The following is a 20,460-nucleotide window of genomic DNA, read 5'->3' on the forward strand; positions in this document are numbered from 1 at the left end:
AGGGCCATGGAAGGATTTGAAAACAAGGATGTGAATTTTCAAATTGAGATGTTGCTTGATTGGGAGTCAGTGTAGGTCAGCAAGCACAGGGGGTGATGGGGAATGGAACTTGTTGTAAGTTAAGACACGGGCAGTGGAATCTTGGATTTACAGAGGGTAGAATGTGGGAGACCAGGAATGCATTGGAATAGTGGAGTCTATAGGTAACTAAGTCATGGATGAGCGTTTTCAACAGCAGATGATCCATGACGGGGGTTAAGTCGGCGGCTGTTGTGGAGGTGGAAGTGGGCGATCTTAGTGATGGCATAAATTTGAAGTTGGAAACTTGTCTCGGTCAACTATAACACCAAGATTGCAAACATTGGTTTAATCTCAGACTCCCAGGGAGCTGGGTGGAGTCAGTAGCTAGGGAACAGATTTTCCCAATATTTAATTGGAGGGAATTTCTGGTCATCCAGTACCGGATGTTGGATAGCAGGTTAATAATTTAACAGCAGTGGGGGTGCCAAGTAAGGTGGTGGTGAGGTAGAACTGGGTATTATCAGTGTACTTTTGGTTGATGTCGCTGAGGGGCAGCACGTAGATGAGAAATAGGAGGAAGTCAAGGATAGATCCTTGGGAGACATCAGATGCAACATCAGATGCCATTGCAAGTAATGCTATGGGTATATAAGAATGGAATCAGGTGATATTTCCACCCAGCTGGATGACCGTAGAGAGGTGTTGGAGGGAGCTGATGATGTAGTGGTAATATCATTGGACTAGCAACACAGAAGCACAGGTTAATGCTCTGGGACAAAGTTTCAAATCCTACCATGGCAGCTGGTGGAATTTATATTCAGTTATTAAAAATCTGGAATTAAAATCTAGTCTCAGTAATGGTGACCATATAACTATCATCGATTGTCATAACCGTCTGGTTTAGAAAAGGAATCTGCCATCTAGCGAAGGTCACATTCCATGAAAGATTAAATTTTTAAAAAGGGAGTGGGGGGTGGTGTGTTCAACCATTCCAAAGGCTGCAGATAGGGCAAGAAGGATGAGGAGGGCTAGTTTAGATTTGTCACAGGTGTTTTGCCGAGGTTTAACTTGGTCTATGAGGTGGTTGGTATATAGTTATTCTAGAAACTAGTTATTTACACTATTTACAAGACTTCATAGTCAGTACATGGTTTCGAAGACAAACTGTCCAGTGTCCTACTCTGTTGAAGCTTCTTGGTCACCTGACCCTTGATGTTACATTTACATCATTAATAACATGATGGTCTTATTCAAATAACCATTAACCCATTGCTCTACAGCAGTCACACAGGATGTCATTTGTGACTTTGATAAGAGCTGTTTTCAGCTCTGTGGCAGAGGCAGAAGCCTGATTTGGAAGGATTCAAACATGGAGTTCCTGGAAGGAAGGGCACGGATTTGGGAATTGACAACACATTCAATGATTTTGGAGAGGAAAGGGAAGTTGAAAATGGGGCAGTAGTTTACAAAAACAGTGGATTCAAGGATTTTTTTTTGAGGAGAGGGGTAATGACGACAGATTTAAAGGAGACAGCTGAAGGGGCAGAACCTTTAACAATATCGGCTGACATAGCGACCAGCAGAGGAAGGTGGTTGATTAGCAATTTACTGGGAATAGGCTAGAGGGAGCAGGAGGTGGTTCTTATGGACAAGATGAGTTTGGAGAGGGCCTGAGGTGAGATAGGAGAGAAACTAGAGATACACATGAGTTCAGAGCTAGGGTAGGGGGGAGCTTCAGAGGAAGTTTGGCCTAGTTGAAGTGAGAGATGTGGCAGAGGCTGCTGATTGGATGATCTTGATCAGTGATAAAGAAGCCCATGAGCTCCCTGCATATTGTTGGAGGTAAGCATGGAGGGGAAGCGGGAATTAAGATGACCAGTTTCCAATAGAGAAAAGAAGCAGGGGGTTATCTTAGCATTCCGGGATGATCCTGGAATAGTGAGCAGTTTTAACAGACAAGAGTAGGACCCGATAATGTTTCACATGGTCCAGCCAGATCTGGCAGTGGATGGCTAAACCAGTTGCCCGCCATATCATTTCAAGTATGCATCCCTTGGACTTGAGGGAATGGAGATGAGGGCTGAACCTGGGGGAATAGCCAAGGCGCGAGAGAGTAATTGTTTTATTAGGGACTGCAGCACCAAAGGTGGAGGCGAGGTTGCAGTTGAGCAAGTCAGTAGCTTCAGAAATGTTGTGGCTAACAGATTACCAAAGGCTAGATGATTGGGATTCTGAAAGTGCAATTGTAACTGACCGTAACATTGATGTGACAGATCAGAATTCTGTTAGCTTGGTGATCTTCTGACTTAGGGGACAGGAAAAAAATTAAAATAACTTTCTCCTAGCATGCCCACACCCACCTCCACTGAATTAAGCATGTCTTTTTATTTGTATTGCCATTTCAAGTGGTGTAAATACTACTCTCTGCTGGTTACAGATTTTGTTCCAATCACATTTTATTCTGCTCATGTTTAGAAAAGTCAAAAGATTTTAATGTCCTTGGATTAGATGTCCAGGACAGGCTAATTTGAGATAAAAAGTTGTCAGGTAATTTATTTTTGTTAGCTTCTTTAAAAAACCAGTTAAGTATAATTTTTCTGCCCTAGAATACAGTTTGCAGAAGAGGCCTCATCAGAGTGTTCCATCTAACTACTGTGTGCAGTAAGATTGTCGTCATAAAGCATTAAGCCAACATTCCTTTCTTCAGATCTATTATTCAACAGTAGTGACATTCATTAGGTCTCTCCCTACCTCAATAGCACAATAATAGGGAGATGTATTTCAGTGTAACTTTCCAAAAGTATCTGGTTACATTACAGCAATAAATTATATGACTGCAATAGGTTTTTTTTTCTGCCCAAATATATGTGATGTTAAAAGGGGAAAAAATATTTTTTGGCCTGAAATACACACTTAAGACAGCTTAGGAGAGTTCTCAAAACTCCAGTTGAACCTTGACTGGGCAATGTCAGAAATTCCTAGATTTTTCCCCTTTTAGCATCATATATATTTGGACAGAAAAAAAACTATCGCACTTTAAATTGGCAAGTTATCGAAAAGATATAAAGGTGGGTTATATTCTATAGAATTAAGCTTCTTGTAATAGTCATATGAAGCATTATAAATCATAATAAGGAGATAACATGTTTGGAACTATTTGAAAATTCTCGTGATTGGATAGACAAGGAGACAGTGGTTCAAATCCCTGCCTTGGAATTCCCCAGAAAATATCTTCATATTGGCTGATTTATTCTGCACAGCATGTAATGGGGAAGAGGAGCCTAGCCAAAGAAGCTAAGGATATAGTTCAGCTTCCTGTGCCAGCTAGTTACAGATCAGCATTGGCAGTCATCACTTTGTTTCGTCAACTGAATTCTTTGTTCTATGAGAGATAAGTGTAGAATGAAAATGATTGCAGTTTGATAGATCTGCCTGATGCTGTCCATTTTCTAGACTGATGAATTAGTTCTTGGTTTCATAAATAAAACCTCTGAAAACACGTTTAATTTTTTTGGCTGTGCATATCAAACATTTGCTTTATCTGTGGTACAGTAATTGTAGAAAGCTGTTCTACCGCAATGATATAACATGAGTGGTATATGTGTTTCTGACCTTTCCAACAGCTACATCCCTGTTCCAAGGAATGTATCCACTGATTTTGGGAGCTTTCACATTTGCCAAATAAAATTTGGGAACAGGTTAAAATAAAGACTGTAATAGAATACTCAATAAATGTTGACATAGTATAAACTAAATGTCATTTGCATGAGTTTACAGAATTCACCTACCTATAGCAGTCATAACTGTGTTGGAAGTTTGACAAACTGCTGCTTTTCTTTCAGATTTACAATGAAATAAGTTGATTGTCAGAATGGCTAAAACCATTACCCAGTTTACTGAAATAAGTGGTGATGCTTCAAGTAGTAACGTAAAGGTGCCCTTTTACCTCCACGCTAGATAATTCAAAGACTTTTATTTTGCACTAAAGGATTAGCATTTACATAGCACTATTCACAACCAAAGATTTGTACAGCTGATGAAGTACACTTTTGTAATGTAATGTAGAAAAATAGCCAAAGATTTTATTTGAGCAATGTAAATAATAAAGTGGGAATTTAGTGCTTTTAAAATACAAATGAATAGTCAGAACTGTAATAGCAATTTTGTGAAAATGTTTTGAATTGAGGGAAATAAACTTTAGTATTGCAAAGAAATAGAGTATGTGAAAGGATATTTTAATCCCTCTAAGTGTACATTTGACTTATCCATCACCTAGATCATTCAGTTATCATACTGAATGCAAGCCCCCAAGTTGCAGTGACTAATTTAGCTCTAATATAATCCTAACATTTTTAAATTTGTTTTGACAGAAAATGATGAAGGACAATAATTTGGTCAGACATTTGGATGCCTGTGAAACTATGGGCAATGCCACAGCTATTTGCTCAGACAAAACGGGTACTCTCACCATGAACAGGATGACTGTAGTACAATCGTATATTGGAGAAACACACTACAGACAAGTTCCTGCTCCAGATGCACTTTTACCAAAAGTTTTGGAACGGATCGTCAATGGAATTGCCATTAACTCTGCTTACACGACCAAAATACTGGTGAGCAAGAATTCTTTGAAATGTTGACATTTTCCATGTTTTCAGAAAGACGGAGTGTATTAGTTTAATTTCCTAATGGTCATGACTGTAAACTTGCTTGTTTAAATAAGGATTAACATTTGCAAAACATTGAATATTTTCTAAAGTTGAATCATTGTTTCTTGATTAAAAATGTCCTTTTGTGGAAATGTTTGCATCTGGTCCACTTTTCTGACTTGCACACAATGTAAACAGAACGCTCTTACAACCAAAGGAAGACGAGTCAGTCTAGTTTCTGACTTTTCCAAGTCGTCTTGAATGTTTTAAAATATGTTGGAAATTTTCCTCTCGAATATACACCACACTAAAATTGTATAGTTTAGTTACGGTGTTTATACTTGCGGAAAGGAAGAGAAGATTAATGGCTTTCCACAGTGAATTAGATGGCGATATTGCATGGACACGTTTCTACAAAATTTTATCATTCTGGATACTTTGTGCATTATGGCTAATATTGACAAGAAATGTTAGCTGTTTTTATTACCGTTGACTTTTTTTTGTCCCCTCATTCCCCAGCCCCCTGAGAAAGAAGGAGGCCTCCCTCGTCATGTAGGGAACAAGACTGAATGTGCTTTGCTTGGCTTCGTGCTGGATTTGAAGCAAGATTATCAAGCTGTGCGCAATGAAATTCCAGAAGAAAAGCTTTATAAGGTGTATACCTTCAACTCTGCCCGCAAGTCCATGAGCACAGTACTAAAGAATGCTGATGGAAGTTTCCGCATGTACAGCAAGGGCGCCTCGGAGATCATTCTACGCAAGTGAGCAAGTTTTCTTAGGCATTGTCACACTTGACAAGTAATGTAAATTTTGTCAGTGGGAATGAGAATGAAAAGGAATGACAATGAAATCTCCACCTTCACTGGGTTATAAAAGGGTCAAGTTGCTTCTCTCAAGCTCTGAAGAAGGGGGAAACAAAATAACAAGATCAGGTTTTAACTGATATTGGATCAGAGTTGAATTGCATTATGTATGCAGAAGCCTTTAGGAATGATTTCTGAAGGTGTATGGTTATATATTTCTGCCATAAGCGCATTTAAAGTAAAAAATATCAAAATATAGTGGGTTTTTTTTTAATTTCCTTTTGTTCCTGCTGTCATCTGTCAGCAAAAGAGTTGGTGGGCAATTTCTTCCTAATTTACTAATGCTCCCATGAAATATAGAGAAGCAGATGGGGACAACTTTTTTTCATTCCTGGTTAGTACTTTTTCCAGAGCAGCACTGCTGAAATCGAACTTGCCAACATGGGACAACCATTTGACCACCACTGGAATCATCCAGTCTAGAGTTCCTTCACTGTCGCCAAGATCCTGGAACTCCCTGCCCAACAGCACTGTGGGTGTACCTATGCCACGTGGACTGCAGCAGTTCATAAAGGCAGCTCAGCACCACCTTCTCAAGGGCAATTAGAGATGGGCAATAAATGCTAGCCTAGCCAGTAATGCCCACCAACCATGAATGAATGAAAAAAAGCATTCTGCCAATATGCTGTGCCACCTTATTTCGAGGCTGAATATGATTGAACACCAAATGGTGGTTTTGTGACTTAACTGTTAAGACTATTTTGACTAAACAGCAAGAGTGTGTGTAAAAAAAAACTTCTGCCTGTATTGCAATGGCTTAAGTATTTCATTCTGTTAGATGCTGAGAACAAAGGGAGGATGAGAAAGAAAGAGGAGGGAAAATGAATGACAAGATGGCAATTCACCCAAAAACTACATCTGTAACAGGATACTTGTATCCTGGTGACTCCAGTAAGAATCTAAACATGGAAAGAAATGGGTTGGACAGTGTGCACTAGCCATAACACAATATGTTGTGATGAAAGACAGAGTCTTCATCTTAAAAATTGAGCTATCCTCTCCATTCAGTAAAGTCAGTTTTCAGGGAGTCATCTTTTGTATTTTTCACCTTCAAGTTTGTTCTTCATCTTTTATACATGCCGCTAGTGTCATAATCTCTGGATAATCTGTAAACTGTTAACAAAGTGGTTCAATAAGCCAGTCTTGTGAGTAATCCATTTTCAAACCAAGGTTCAGATTTCAACACTCCTACATTTTCAGGGTTAATGTGTTCTTTTGTTTGTATATATTCAACTGATATCATTAGTCAACTATTGAACTAGACTTATCATTAAATGTTACACTGAAGCGCATGTTTACTTATATGCGCAAGCTATATTTCAGAGCCATAGAAAGGAAAGTTAGACGAGTGGTGGTACAGCATGTTATGCTAGCATTCTGTGGCAGAGTGCTGTGATGGAAGTTCTTGGATGCCACATTCCACTCCTGGTTAATTCTTTATTGTAGTCAGAAGACTTAGAGGAATTGTGGAGATGAGGCATATTTCCTCCTTGCCCCTTTATTTAGGCAGTGGTCTGTTGATGTGGGGATTGAAGCAGAAAGTACTTTGCTAAATGAACAAGAGAGGAAATGTAGTTAATTTAACAAACTGAAACCTTTTGTACCAGGTAAGTAATGCCATGATCTATAGTTGGGTGATTTATGCAGATTAACTACTTTTATTTATTCTTGGGATGTGCACATCCCTGGCAAGGCCAGCATTTATTTCACAGCTGATGCTTTTAATGTTGTTCATCCAGATCCAAAAAAAATTGTCTTAAATTCAAATGATTTTTTTCCCTTCTGATTCAATTTAAAGTGAATCTGCCCCATGAAGGAAGCTATAGGAGAGTATCTCATGTAAATAGCAAACAAAATGGCTTTTCAAGCCTCGACTTACAGAGGAACTCTGGTTTGTCTAACTGGAGATATGTTGGAGATAGCAGATTTGCTGTGGTTAAATCACAGCCACAGACTTTCATAGGTTTTCCAATGCTAGGTCTCTACTCCTATTGAAGGGTGCTAAATGTGTGGCTGGCTTTCACCACCAGCATTGTCACTAAGTTGCATTTGGTAGTTGTAGTCCATTTCTATCTCTGGGTATTCAATATTCGTAGTTAGGCACTTTGGTGAGGTTCTATTCTTTTTAAGAGGTAGCTAAGAATATCAATGACACACGACTCTAGTGCTGAAACAGATAAGGCTCCAGTCCACTTATAGTTGCAATAATTGTCACCTCACATGCTCAGAACTTTATAATGTCCAGGTTGCAGATGTCTGCCTGATAGATAAATCCTTTTTGAATGATGGCTATGGCTATGTTTGTGGTTTTTCACTGTCCTGGTTGAGATCTAAATATATTAACCTGGTAGCTGTTGAATCTTCTCTTCACTCTCCTCTTTCCCCTCTCCAAAAATCAGTTCCAGTAGGTCGTGGTGAACCTTAATTCTTCTACAAGATTTCCAATAGTGGAATCAGAAACAAAATGCTGACTCATATCTGTGATCACATCAAGTGGTACCTTTCCCTGACTTGACTGGAGGAAGGGTTTACTTAATCTCAAAACTGGTTCAACTTTTCATCTTGCTGTGTTAAAACTAAAGCCTTGGGTACCACCTTCTGGGGGCCACTTCAGAAGTCAGTATTTTATTACTGTTTATCAGGGCATCAGTTGCATTCAAGGATACGTAAAGTATGGTACCATGGGTGCTGGACTATTTTTCATGTGTGAGCATTGGCAAATGATTTGATTTGGGGAGGTTGGCTGCATATCTTAGTCAACCATGTCCTTGCTCGATATCCACATGACAGCAAACGAGAAGAATATTCTGCTTGATTTTTTTTTGGGCTCCCTAATCTAATGCACAGGACATTCTCACCATGACAACTATTATCTGCCAACCTGGGAAATCCCTGCTCAATATGATTTGAATCCTCACTGGATAAGCTTGCTGGACCAGTCTGCACTTCCACATCTGTTTCTTTTAAGTACTTGACTGCCCATGGAGTCTGAGAATCCAGATTTTCCTAGTCAGTCCATAGCTGCTACTTCTGTCGTAGTGAATAGTGCGAGCAAATCTTTTCTCTAACTTACCTTACACTTGATTCATAACTTCAAGCTAGCAACTGAATGGCCTTAGCCCATGGAGAAGTCCCCAATCCAGATTAACTGTTCTGGCTGGAGGAGGATGAAAGCTGATGAGAACCTTGTGAAACAGGGCTCCAGTTGAATGCTCAAGATCAAACTTTTTTATGTTTAATGTTGACTTCTTGCCTTAAATTTAGTGTATGGGTGTTGAAATATATTTTTAAAAGCCCTGCTTTTCATTTCTTGCACCCACTCACCCAAAGATATGGCTTGCAATTCTTTTGAAGTCAAGATCATTGTGGCACAGAAGGAGGTCGTTCGACCTTACAATGTGGTTGACTCAGCTTCCCTCTGAAATGGTGTGGAAAGCCACTCAGTTCAAGGGCATTTAGGGATGGGCAACAAATGTTGGCCTTGCCAGTGACGTCCACATCCCATGAAAGAATGCTTTATTTTTTTAAAAAGGTCAATGAAGGGGCCATGTACAGTGATGCCTTTTGCTACTTTTTGTTTCCTTTATTTAATAGGCGCTGACAACTAATAGTTTTGTAACCCCAGAAGCTTGTGTATCATGTCCAAGAAAACATTTATGAATATTTTTCAGGTGTACTAAACTACTAGGTAAAAATGGAGATGTAACAGCTTTCAAAGTAAGAGACCGTGATGAAATGGTGAAGAAAGTGATTGAACCAATGGCTTGTGAAGGGCTGCGCACTATCTGCCTGGCATACAGAGACTTTGTCAAGGAACCCGAATGGGATAACGAAAATGAGATTCTGAGTGACCTGACATGCATCACTGTTGTGGGAATTGAGGATCCAGTGCGACCAGAGGTAAATTGGATTTTAGAGAGTAAATAACAAAAATGTCCTTTAGACATTGTGAATTGTAAAGATCTAGAAAATGTGTAAGCTTCTAGCTGCCGAATTATTTCCTCCATTATTTGTCAGCCTGTAACTGTTGCTGGCTTGAATGTGGTTTTTTTTCTTGCATAATCCAAAACAGTTGCGGGTCTCAAATTGAAAATTGTGTTGGGGCAATTTTTTACTTATTGTCCATGCTCAATTGTCAAACATTAGGATATCCTACACATGATGCTGCATTTATCATGTGACTAGGAACAACACGGAAGCATCCGCAGCATTAGATAGTGTGGTGTGTTGTTCCTGTGGCTGCATGGTTGCTATGTAAAATTTACATCAAAGTGTTTAACTTTATTTTTTCTGGCCTTTTTTTTAGCAGTGCCTTAAGGCTCAATATAAACTGAGTGTTAATAATGCAAAGTTTCCCCATTTGGCATCTAATTGTCTTGCAGTGTATTCACAAATGCAGCCTTTCTTCAGCTGCACTGCCGTCACATCTTCACGTGTTAACAATTAGCTCATCCAAACTTGTAATTTGAGATAGCTGAGCTTCACTCAAATGCTGAGTCCAACATGACAGCATCTGATAACTCATCAAGAAAGCCAACTAGAGCTGATGCGGAATTTTTCCTGAATGGTTCCTTAGCTTCATAAAACTCTTGGCATATCATAGAACTATGCCACCTGAATCCTTTCCCTTTAAGCAAAGACATTTCTAAAGAATGGTGGACACTACAGCACCACCATATCATTCTGTTCCTTTCAGCTGTTGTGTTGTGATATTTAAGTAAAAGCCTTTTCCTCTTAACTTCAGTCGAGGCTTCTGCTGCTGCTTTAATAACTGAGGTCACCCAGCACAATGCGTACAGAGAAAGATTTCAAATTGACAGCCTGGCCTGGGAGGATGCGTTGCTATTTTAAATACCGCAGCACTAAAGGAGTGGAGCAACTGCTGGCAGAAAAATACTGATTGAAATGAGAAAATTAGCAAAATGTATTTGTGGCTGTCAGTCATATTGAAAAGGTTAAATTTGGGTAAATGCCAATTCTTATCTTGTATGAGAGCCATGGATTTGTTTTGGATGGATTTCTTTCAGGCGATCTCGTTTATAGGTAGCCCTGTACGCCTTAATATTTTTTCACACTTGACGGTATTTGCAATTACTGGACAGTTTAGAATTGAATTTCTTTCTGCCACATTAAAGATCTAATCTTTATCTTAATATGAAAACTGTAGTGAAACCTGCAAGCAAGCACATCACCTTGTGCTTCATTAAAATTTATTTTGTTTATGCTGTAATTCTATTAAGCTGCTAATAGGGACAGCTGCATTGTTCCTGATGTTGTGGTCTTTTCTATCCAACCATGAAAACTTATCTTCTTAAACAAACTTTAACGCAAGTTATTTCTTCTTCTCTGTTAAATGCACAAAAATTTACAGAATTCACAAAATTGATTAAATATTATATTCAAGTAGTAAGACTTATAACCATAGTTCTTGCCACATGACTATCTGCATAACTCTCATATACAATAATGGTCTTGACTTTATATAGTGCCTTCAACATAATAACGCATCGCCAGGTGCTTCGCAGGTGTAGTATAAGGGTCTGGCACATAAAGGGTTAACGTGAGACTGAGTACAGTACTTCCCGCACAGTGATATAAGAGAACACATGATCCACTCCTAGGGGTCAGTGTAGTGTTGAACAAAGTTGTGTGTAGAAGCAAGCACGGAGACAGCTCCTAGCTTGGATCTTTACTGTACCTATGTTTCTAGTAGTTAATAAATACTGTTGCACTACCTAAGACTACAAATACCTTAATGAGATCTACTGAACTATGCCCAACACCATACTACATTATAGAGACATTATAAAATAAAGTATAACATTAAGCCACATAAGGTCAAATGACCAAAAGCTTGGTCAAGCGGTAGGTGTTCTAATGAGTATCTCAAAGGTAGAAAGTGAGGTGGAGAGGTTTAGCGAGGGAATTCCAGAGCTCAGGGCCTAGAAAACTGAAGGCATGGCCACTGGTGGTGAAGCGATTTTAAAATCAGGGATGCTCAAAAGGTCAGAATCAGAGGAGTGCAGAGTGCCCTGTTTCTGTAGTGCAGTGGTTATCACGTGAAAGATCCACAATTTGAAACCAGGCAGAAATATTATCTCGGAGGGCTATGGGGCTGGAGGAAATTCCACAGAATAAGCAACAGTGAGGCCATGTAAACAAGGGTGAGACTTTTAAAATCAAGACATTACATAACCGGGATCAAGTGTAGGTCAGAACAGCATTTGGTGCGAGTTAGGACATAAGCTGAATTTTGGATAACCTCTAGTTTATAGTGGGTAGATCATGGGAGGCTGGCCATGAGTACATTGGAATAGTCAGTGGAGGTAACAAGGGCATAAATGAGGGTTTCAGCAGCAGATGAGCTGAGTCAGGAGTGGAGTAGGGCAGAGGTGGAAGTACATGGTCTTAGTGATGGTGCAGATATGTGGTTGAAAGGGGGGGTCAGATAAGTCACACAGGTTGCAAACAATTCTGGAGACAGTGGTGGGAGTGGCAAAGGCAATGGCTTCAATCTTCCTAATGTTTAGTTTTTAAATCTCAATACCCAAGACAGTCAAAACATGTGCCATGGCACACACTTCAGAGACCAATTCAGAATTGTAGGTGCCGAATTTCTACCTTGCTTTGTTACAATAATATCATGGAATATATCTGTGTTTTTAAGTCATTGAATGAAGGGAGGGGAAGAGTCAGAACTAAAGTGGTAATTCTGTGATCAGACGCTTCCAGGGGGAACTATGCTCCAGGGAATCTAGTGTGGATGCAGGATCATGGAACTGCCCTTTAAATTACTGTCTTGATTTGAGTTTGTAATTTTCTTCTTGTTTTGAAGCTGTCTTGAGCAGCAGAATTTGAAAGCTCAAATTAGAATAAAGCTCCCAGTGACAGTACACTAAATAATAGCTTGACAGCCACTGTTACTGTGGCAAATCATAGGCTGTTCAGTCTCAATTTAAATTTAGAAGGCACAGACTTGGAAGAACAGACACAGATTTCTTTAATTAGGTTGCAAAATACATGGTGTCAACAACAAATGGCAGAAAACAGTCTGTAAATTTAAAGGGTGCAACAGTTCATAGGATTCTGTGATCTTTTTGCTCATCTCCTGCATCTGTATCTTTGTCTATCCTGCAAGGCAGTCGATGCCTTGTGCAGAAGCTTTCTAATGGTTTAATTTGCAGGTCAATGTGACCTTGCAGATTTCTGTAGTTCACTCTGTAATATCTGTAGGCTTATAGCTTAAGCGGTTGTGTCACTAAACCAGCCAATAAGATTTTAGCTCGTTTAAAAAAAACTTTGGGCATAACACAGCTGCCATAGTACTTTGTACTTAATGGGTTCCATATATATAATATATATATATATATAATATTTATAATATATAAAACATACAAAAATAGATTGCAATGATTTCCGTGTTTATGTATTAATTGATGTCCTTTCCCTAACTGTTTTAGATCACCTGCCCTTGCCCTCTTTCTTCCTGCTCACAGGCTGACTGTGTAAACCCATCTGATATTGGGGTTGACCCCCTGCTTCTGTCACAATTGCTCTCTGCGCTTCCTGATAATGGGACAACTCTAGCAAAGCATGTCTGCTACCCAAACAATGCCCCCACAGAATGTGAGCAATGCCAGGAGATTCATAAATCTCAAACTTGCTTTGGTGGGAGGATGGTCGTTTCTCATTTTAATGAAACAGGTCCAAACGGTGATTTGGGATGTAGAATTTGTTCTTTTAAAAAAGCTTAATTACCTTCAGGATGGAAGCGCCTTCAATATTCTGCAATGCTGTAACCTAGGTTTGGTTTTTCAATAGACTGTTTAGGCCTCAGCATCTAACACACACGGGTGTTTGTGTATGTCTGCTATTTGTTGATGGCTTTGTTGCAACAAGCAAGAAATTAACATTAAAATCATTCGTCCACTATCAGTTTAGCAACTTTTTTGAAGACCCTTGTGAGTGCTGTTTTGCTACTTTGAACATTTACCTTTGATTTGAAATGAAGAACTATTCAATACCTAAAAGGCTGGGTCTCCCCCTACAGTGGTCTGTCTAACCAATTGTACTTTTGAGAGAGACATTCTTTACTAGTAAATTACAATCATGCACCGTTGGTCACTATATTTGCAGTTATTCATAAAGGGAACGTTTCACTTTTCTACATTATTCTTCCCTCACTAACCGTTCTGGCCTTCATTTTATAAAAAGGATATAAAGGCGCTGCAGACAGTAAATCTTTTTTACACTAAGATGATACCAGAAATGAGGGAGGTGGGGAGTGGAGAGTGGATTTTATGCCCCCCCCCCCAACCAGGCATGTTTTTGGTGGGGGGGCGTGTAAAATCAAACGGGTGACTGGCCCACCGCCTTCTCGCCCATGCCCGAGCTGTCTCCCATAATACGGGGAACAGGTGAAGTATCAGCCCTTAGGCCAATTGAGTCCCTTAACTAACCAGTTAAAGGCCTAATTCAACCTCCACCATGATAATGCAATGGGTGGTAGAAGATGGAGGAAAGTGGCTTCTGAGGCAAAAAGGCAGGAAGGAAGGTGGAGGGGGGAGGTTGGGGTTTACCTTCCGTTTGGCACATGCCCTGTAAATATCGGTGATACCTCACCCCAAGACATTATGGCCCTTTTGTGCCTCTGTTCCAGCCTCCAAACTCCGCCTTCTCCCCTCAACCACCGACCATGTGCCAGGGTTCCCGATCCTTTCCTATCCAAAAAGCCCCAAGTGACAATAGCCTGGTAACTATGACACTTCTTCCCAGGACTCCTTTGTAGTCCTAGCAGTGGTCAATACTTGCTTCTGGCACTGCTGGGACTACTCAGCTGCCAGCCAGTCAGATTGGCCAGCAGGTCTTGAGGATGGGACTACCTTTGCCTGAGAGGTAGAAGTCCCACTGTCATCTCATTTTGAGGTCGCCCCCAGCGTATTATGGTCAAATATGGTCAGCTCGCAAACCATTTCTCTGACAGGATGGGGGGTGGGAGTGGGGTGGGGGGGGGATGTGGTCAATGGTGTGGCTTGAGCAATATGTAAAATCCAGCCTTGGAGATTATACCCATCAGGGGCCATTTTCCCTAGAAAAGCAAAGACTGAGGAGTAACCTAATTAAGGCCTTTCAGACCATGAAAGAATTTGATAGGGTAGTCCTGAGAAGATTTTTACACTTGTGAGGGTGACTAGAACAAAGGGCAATAAATATAAGATAGCCACTAATAAATGCCATAGGGAATTCAGGAAAAATTTCCTTGGCCGGAATGGCTAGAATTTGGAACTCACTACCAATGTTGTGGTGGATAGCAAAGATGCATTTAAGGAGAAAGGAATAGAAGGGCATGTTGATGGGGTTAGATAACAACGAGTTGGTGGAGGTTTATATGGAGTGTAAACTGGGCATGGACCAGTTGGACCAAATGGCCTGTTTCTGTGCTGTGAATGCTATGCAATTAACAAGTTATCCACGTCACCTCTGTTGGTGCCACACTTCCACTCTGCCAGGGGTTGGATGTGTGAAAGCAGTTGCTGGCGTTGACTAGTTCTCATTGTTCATCTCCTTTGCCTTACAAGCCCAAAGGCAGTCTTTTTTTTAAAAAAAAGCCTTTAGAAGCCGACATCTTGCAAACAGGCACTTTGGTTAACCTGCACAGAATACAATACTGAGCTGTCTAAAAAGAAAAAAAATCTGGGGATGAGCAAAATCTTTTAACATGCTATGAGAAATCCTGAGGAAAACGTATATTGTCTAAACTGATTAAAAATGATGCTATGTTTGATTTTGCAAACCCTCTATTTTGAGACGGTAGATTTCTTAACAATCATGTATTGAAATTGAGAGCTAGTATAATTATGTGCATGTGGAGTTGATAATTTATGAATGACACTTAACAATGCAGTTCATTTTAAATAATGTATAACACCAAGTACCTGATATCTTATATCAGTCTATTCCTAATTTAAATTCTTTGAAGTCACATGCTGAACAACTTGTTCACAGTATGCCTAGAGATGCTTAATATCTATAAATAAGCAGCCCTTTTCTGAAGAGCCACAAACAGTTCAGTTGATTCCATTTTCTTGGTGAAAATAATTACACCTCTGTCAGCTAATTTTATTGCTTGTGTTGAAAGGCATTTATTATTCCATGTCAGCTTACGTCGCTGTTTATTGCATTTAACCCATTCGCTGTTGCCAACTGTACATCCTAAATGACCTAAACATGCATTGTGAAATCTATTACCTTTCCTCCTCTTCCTTTCTATTCTTCTCTCACCCCCCCCACCCCCACCCAAACACGCACTTTATACTTGCCCCAATTTCTAAAGTTAAGCCCAATATTTGCCCCAGTTTGCATCACTAGGACCATTGGACAGTAAGCATGCATCAAATGTTAAGTTTTCATCATCGATACTCTACAGTTGAGGTCTCTGAAATATTTGTGATCCTTTTTTGTTTTGGAGCAGGGTATAGTCAAGTGTTCATTCTTTGACCTGCTGTGCTTGTAAGAAATGCCTGTTAAATGGCTGACCATTTTGGTATGCACACAGCTGGAGAAACTGTGCTTTAGGATGGAATAGAATCCTACTTCGGTATCATAAACTTTGTTTCTTAGCGCTACCTTAGTGCAACTTCACTAGCTGTGACAAACCGAAAATAAAGCTTTCACCGACCGCTCGGTCGGTCTCAATACAGATCGATGATGCATTTCTAGGGAGGTTAAAGCATGTTAGTGGAGACTCTGATGTTAAATGCTCTGAGGCTCTTCTGTTGGAATTTGTAAAAGTTACTTTTTCAGAAAAAGGAACTAATTTTGCAAGATTCAGCAAGATAGCCAAGTAATTGATATTCACAAAAATAGCCCAACTTCTCAGAATTAGGTATTGCTATAAAGCTGCAAGAATCAGCTGATGGAAAATGAGGAAATAAGTTGATGTTGAAGAAATTCTGTGAATTATTGTATTGACTCGTTTTTTTAAGAAAAGGATTGTGCAGTCCTTTGAGTTAATGATTGCAGTATACCTATCCCAATTTATTCACTGAGATTGGCTCATTGCCATTGCAGGTTCCAGATGCCATATTGAAGTGTCAACGAGCTGGTATAACTGTGCGAATGGTGACTGGAGACAATATTAACACTGCGCGTGCCATTTCCACGAAGTGTGGCATCATCCACCCAGGAGAAGACTTCCTGTGTCTAGAGGGAAAAGAATTCAACCGGCTGATTCGCAATGAGAAGGGCGAGGTATGGTGCATACCAGTTATGAGGTGCAGAATAATGCCAACATTAGAGGGAGGTTACAGTGCAGGAACAATATTCTCAAGGTGACCAAGTGGAAGAATGAAGCTGAAGGAACTGATGAACACTTAATGTTACTGCCTTGAGCTCACTTCAAAATTAAGTAAGAAAAAAATGTTTAAATTATTTCTCCCCCTTTCCCCCACCCCCTCCGCTCTTCTAAGCATCCATGAGGACAACTGAACTATCAACACTGGTAATACCGTATTGGAACTGACCAATAGAAGTTAAATGGAATTTTCCAGCCATACTTTGGGTTTCCCCTACCCTGTCAACAGAGCTAAGCTTGGAAATTTGCTTGCAGTAACTTTTGGCGACTCAAACTGCATTCTAAAATTATCATTGTAGTTTTTATTTATCAAAGGTGTACATTTTAAGTTCCCAATAAACTAATGAGGCTTAGAACAGCCTCTGGTTCTTGCCCTGTGAAATAATGCAGAGTGCATCTTGCAGGCCTTTGTGATGTAAATACTCCACACGGTCCTCGGAAGGATATTGCAAGGTTATTTTTTGTACGGGTGGTTCTGTGTTGTAAATATTATGAAGCTATATTACTGGCAAAACAATGGAATGGTTTAAGGCATCTTTTTCAGTGTGCAATAGGTGGCAAGTATACCAGTTAGGTCACTGTCTTTCCAAGATAACTCTTCCTTGGGGCTGGCAAGAGGAATTTGTTTCTGCCATTTTCCCTTGTGCAAATTTGTTTTGTTTGTGTGATTAAAGCGATTTGGGAATCATTGTCAATTTTATAATACATGGATGCTAGCAACCATATGATGGCATTAGTAATGAAATCAAATAACTGTCTTAGACTCGTGTTCTTGAGAGTGCTGGTTTAAAACAAACACAAGGAAAGAAAGACATTTATGTAGTGCCTATCATATCTCAGATCGGTTGTCCTCGGGTTAAGGTGCTTAATTGGGGGAAGGCTAATTATGACAATATTAGGCAGGAACTGAGGAATCTAGACTGGAGGCGGATGTTTGAGGGCAAATCCACAACTGACGTGGGGGGCTTTCAAACGTCAGTTGATAAAAATTCAGGACCGGCATGTTCCTGCTAGGATGAAAGATAAGCATGGCAAGTTTCAGGAGCCTTGGATAACGAAGGATATTGTGAGATTAGTCAAAAAGAAAAGGGAAGCATTCATAAGGGCTAGAAGGCTGGGAACAGATGAAGCCCGTGGAGAATACAAAGAAAGTAGGAAGAAACTTAAGCAAGGAGTCAGGAGGGCTAAAAGGGGTCATGAAAAGTCACTGGCAACCAGGATTAAGGAAAATCCCAAGGCCTTTTATACATATGTAAAAAGCAAGAGGGTAGCCAGGGAAAGGGTAGGCCCACTCAGGGGCAGAGGTGGGAATCTGTGTGTGGAGCCAGAAAAAATGGGAGAGATACAAAATGAATACTTCTCATCAGTATTCACCAAAGAGAAGGACTTAGCGATCAAAAAAGAGGAGATGTTAGGCGTCTTGAAGAATATTAAGGTGGATAAGCCCCCAGGGCCAGATGGGATCTACCCCAGAGTACTGAGGGAGGCAAGGGAGGAGATTGCTGGGGCCTTGACAGAAATCTTTGTATCCTCACTGGCTACGGGTGAGGTCCCAGAGGACTGGAGAATGGCCAATGTTGTTCCATTGTTTAAGAAGGGTAGCAGGGATAATTCAGGAAATTACAGGCCGGTGAGCCTTACGTCAGTGGTAGGGAAATTATTGGAGAAGATTCTTCGTGACAGGATTTACTACCATTTGGAAGTAAATGGGCGTATTAGTGAGAGGCAGCATGGTTTTGTGAAGGGGAGGTCATGTCTCACTAACTTGATCGAGTTTTTCGAGGAAGTGACAAAGATGATCGACGATGGAAGGGCAGTGGACGTTATATACATGGATTTCAGTAAGGCCTTTGACAAGGTCCCTCATACAGAAGGTAAAGTCGCATGGGATCAGAGGTGAGCTGGCAGGATGGATACAGAATTGACTTGGTCATAGAAGACAGAGGGTAGCAGTGGAAGGGTGCTTTTCTGAATGGAGAGCTGTGACTAGTGGAGTTCCGCAAGGATCAGTGCTGGGACCTTTACTGTTTGTGGTATACATAAATGATTTGGAGGAAAATGTAACTGGGCAAATTAGTAAGTTTGCAGATGACACTAAGGTTGGAGGAGTTGTAGATAGTGAAGAGGATTGTCAAAGGATACAACGGGATATAGATCGGTTGGAGACTTGGGCGGAGAAATGGCAGATGGAGTTTAATCCGGACAAATGCGAGGTAATGCATTTTGGAAAGTCTAATACAGGCAGGAATTATACAGTAAATAGCAGGACACTTAAGTGCATCGACGGGCAGAGGGATCTGGGTGTACAGGTCCACAGGTCACTGAAAGTGGCAACGCAGGTGGATAAGATAGTCAGGAAGGCATATGGCATGCTTGCCTTCATTGGCAGGGGTATTGAGTATAAAAGCTGAGAAGTCATGCAGCAGCTGTATAGAACCTTGGTTAGGCCACACTTGGAATATTGCGTGCAATTCTGGTCACCACATTACCAGAAAGATATGGAGACGTTGGAGAGGATGCAGAGGAGGTTTACCAGGATGCTGCCTGGTCTGGAGGTTATTAGCTATGAGGAGAGGTTGGAGAAACTCGGATTGTTCTCACTAGAGCGATGGAGATTGAGGGGCGACTTGATAGAAGTTTACAAAACTATGAGTGGCATGGACAGAGTAGATAGAAGCTTTTTCCCAGGGTGGAAGAGTCAATTACTAGGGGACATAGATTTAAGGTGAAAGGAGAAAACTATAAAGGAGATGTGCGGGGTTTTACGCAGAGGGTAGTGAGTGTCTGGAATTCGCCGCCAGAGGAGGTGGTGGAAGCAGGTACGATAGTGGTGTTTAAGAGGCAGCTTGACAAATACATGAATAGGATGGGAATAGAGCGATACGGACCCCAGAAGTGCAAAATGTTTTAGTTGACGGGCAATATGATCGGCGCAGGCTTGGACGGCCGAAGGGCCTGTTCCTGTGCTGTACTTTTCTTTGTTCTTTGTTTGACCTACAATGGTAGCCATTCTGTGTTCCATAGCGTCCCAAAAATAGAACTAAAATGAATAATCACTCATTCTGTCTTTGACATTGATTGAGGGAGGAGACTATCCGTTCCGTTCAAAGAGATCTTTTAACCTTCTTGAAAGTCAGACAGTTTAAAGTATCCATTGGATGCTAACTCTGACAACAGACAATAGTACTTCTCAGTACTGTGCTAGAATGTCAGTCTAGTCCTCAAGTAGGCTTGAACCCACAACTATCCCCCACACACACATGCTACCAACTGAGCTAAGATAATACTGGTGAGGAAAATGATGGTGTTTCACAGAAATTTTGCTCAATATTCAACTTGAGCGTCGACAGATAACAGGTGATGGGCTGTTATGCGTTTTAAGTCTTGCTTGTTGTTCCATCATTAATGCAGTTGTTCTGAGTCTCTAATCTTAAGTTGGAGCAACTGAGTTCTGTCTTCTGATAACTATAAGCAAGAGTATTTTTAGCCAGTTAGCTCCTGGCATTTTCTTGGAAGAGAGGTGGCCTCAGCTGGAAGTATGGAAATTCATGTAGTACCAAAGGAGCTCGTGCAA

At 40.5% G+C, this 20,460-nt stretch overlaps 1 protein-coding gene across 4 annotated transcripts in view; it reads left to right on the top strand.

Annotated features, from left to right (window-relative positions):
• Positions 1-20,460, top strand: part of LOC144683356 (plasma membrane calcium-transporting ATPase 1-like) — a 191,032-nt gene that overhangs the window by 115,356 nt on the left and 55,216 nt on the right. For all 4 annotated transcript variants that reach the window (XM_078546295.1, XM_078546294.1, XM_078546293.1 and 1 more), the window contains 4 exons: positions 4,392-4,634; positions 5,190-5,431; positions 9,205-9,433; positions 16,604-16,783. In XM_078546295.1, the coding sequence (XP_078402421.1) occupies positions 4,392-4,634; positions 5,190-5,431; positions 9,205-9,433; positions 16,604-16,783 (894 nt within the window). The remainder of the gene's footprint in view (positions 1-4,391; positions 4,635-5,189; positions 5,432-9,204; positions 9,434-16,603; positions 16,784-20,460) is intronic.

Source organism: Cetorhinus maximus, chromosome 8 (assembly GCF_964194155.1).
Source record: "Cetorhinus maximus chromosome 8, sCetMax3.hap1.1, whole genome shotgun sequence".
Classification (NCBI taxonomy): Eukaryota; Metazoa; Chordata; class Chondrichthyes; order Lamniformes; family Cetorhinidae; genus Cetorhinus; species Cetorhinus maximus.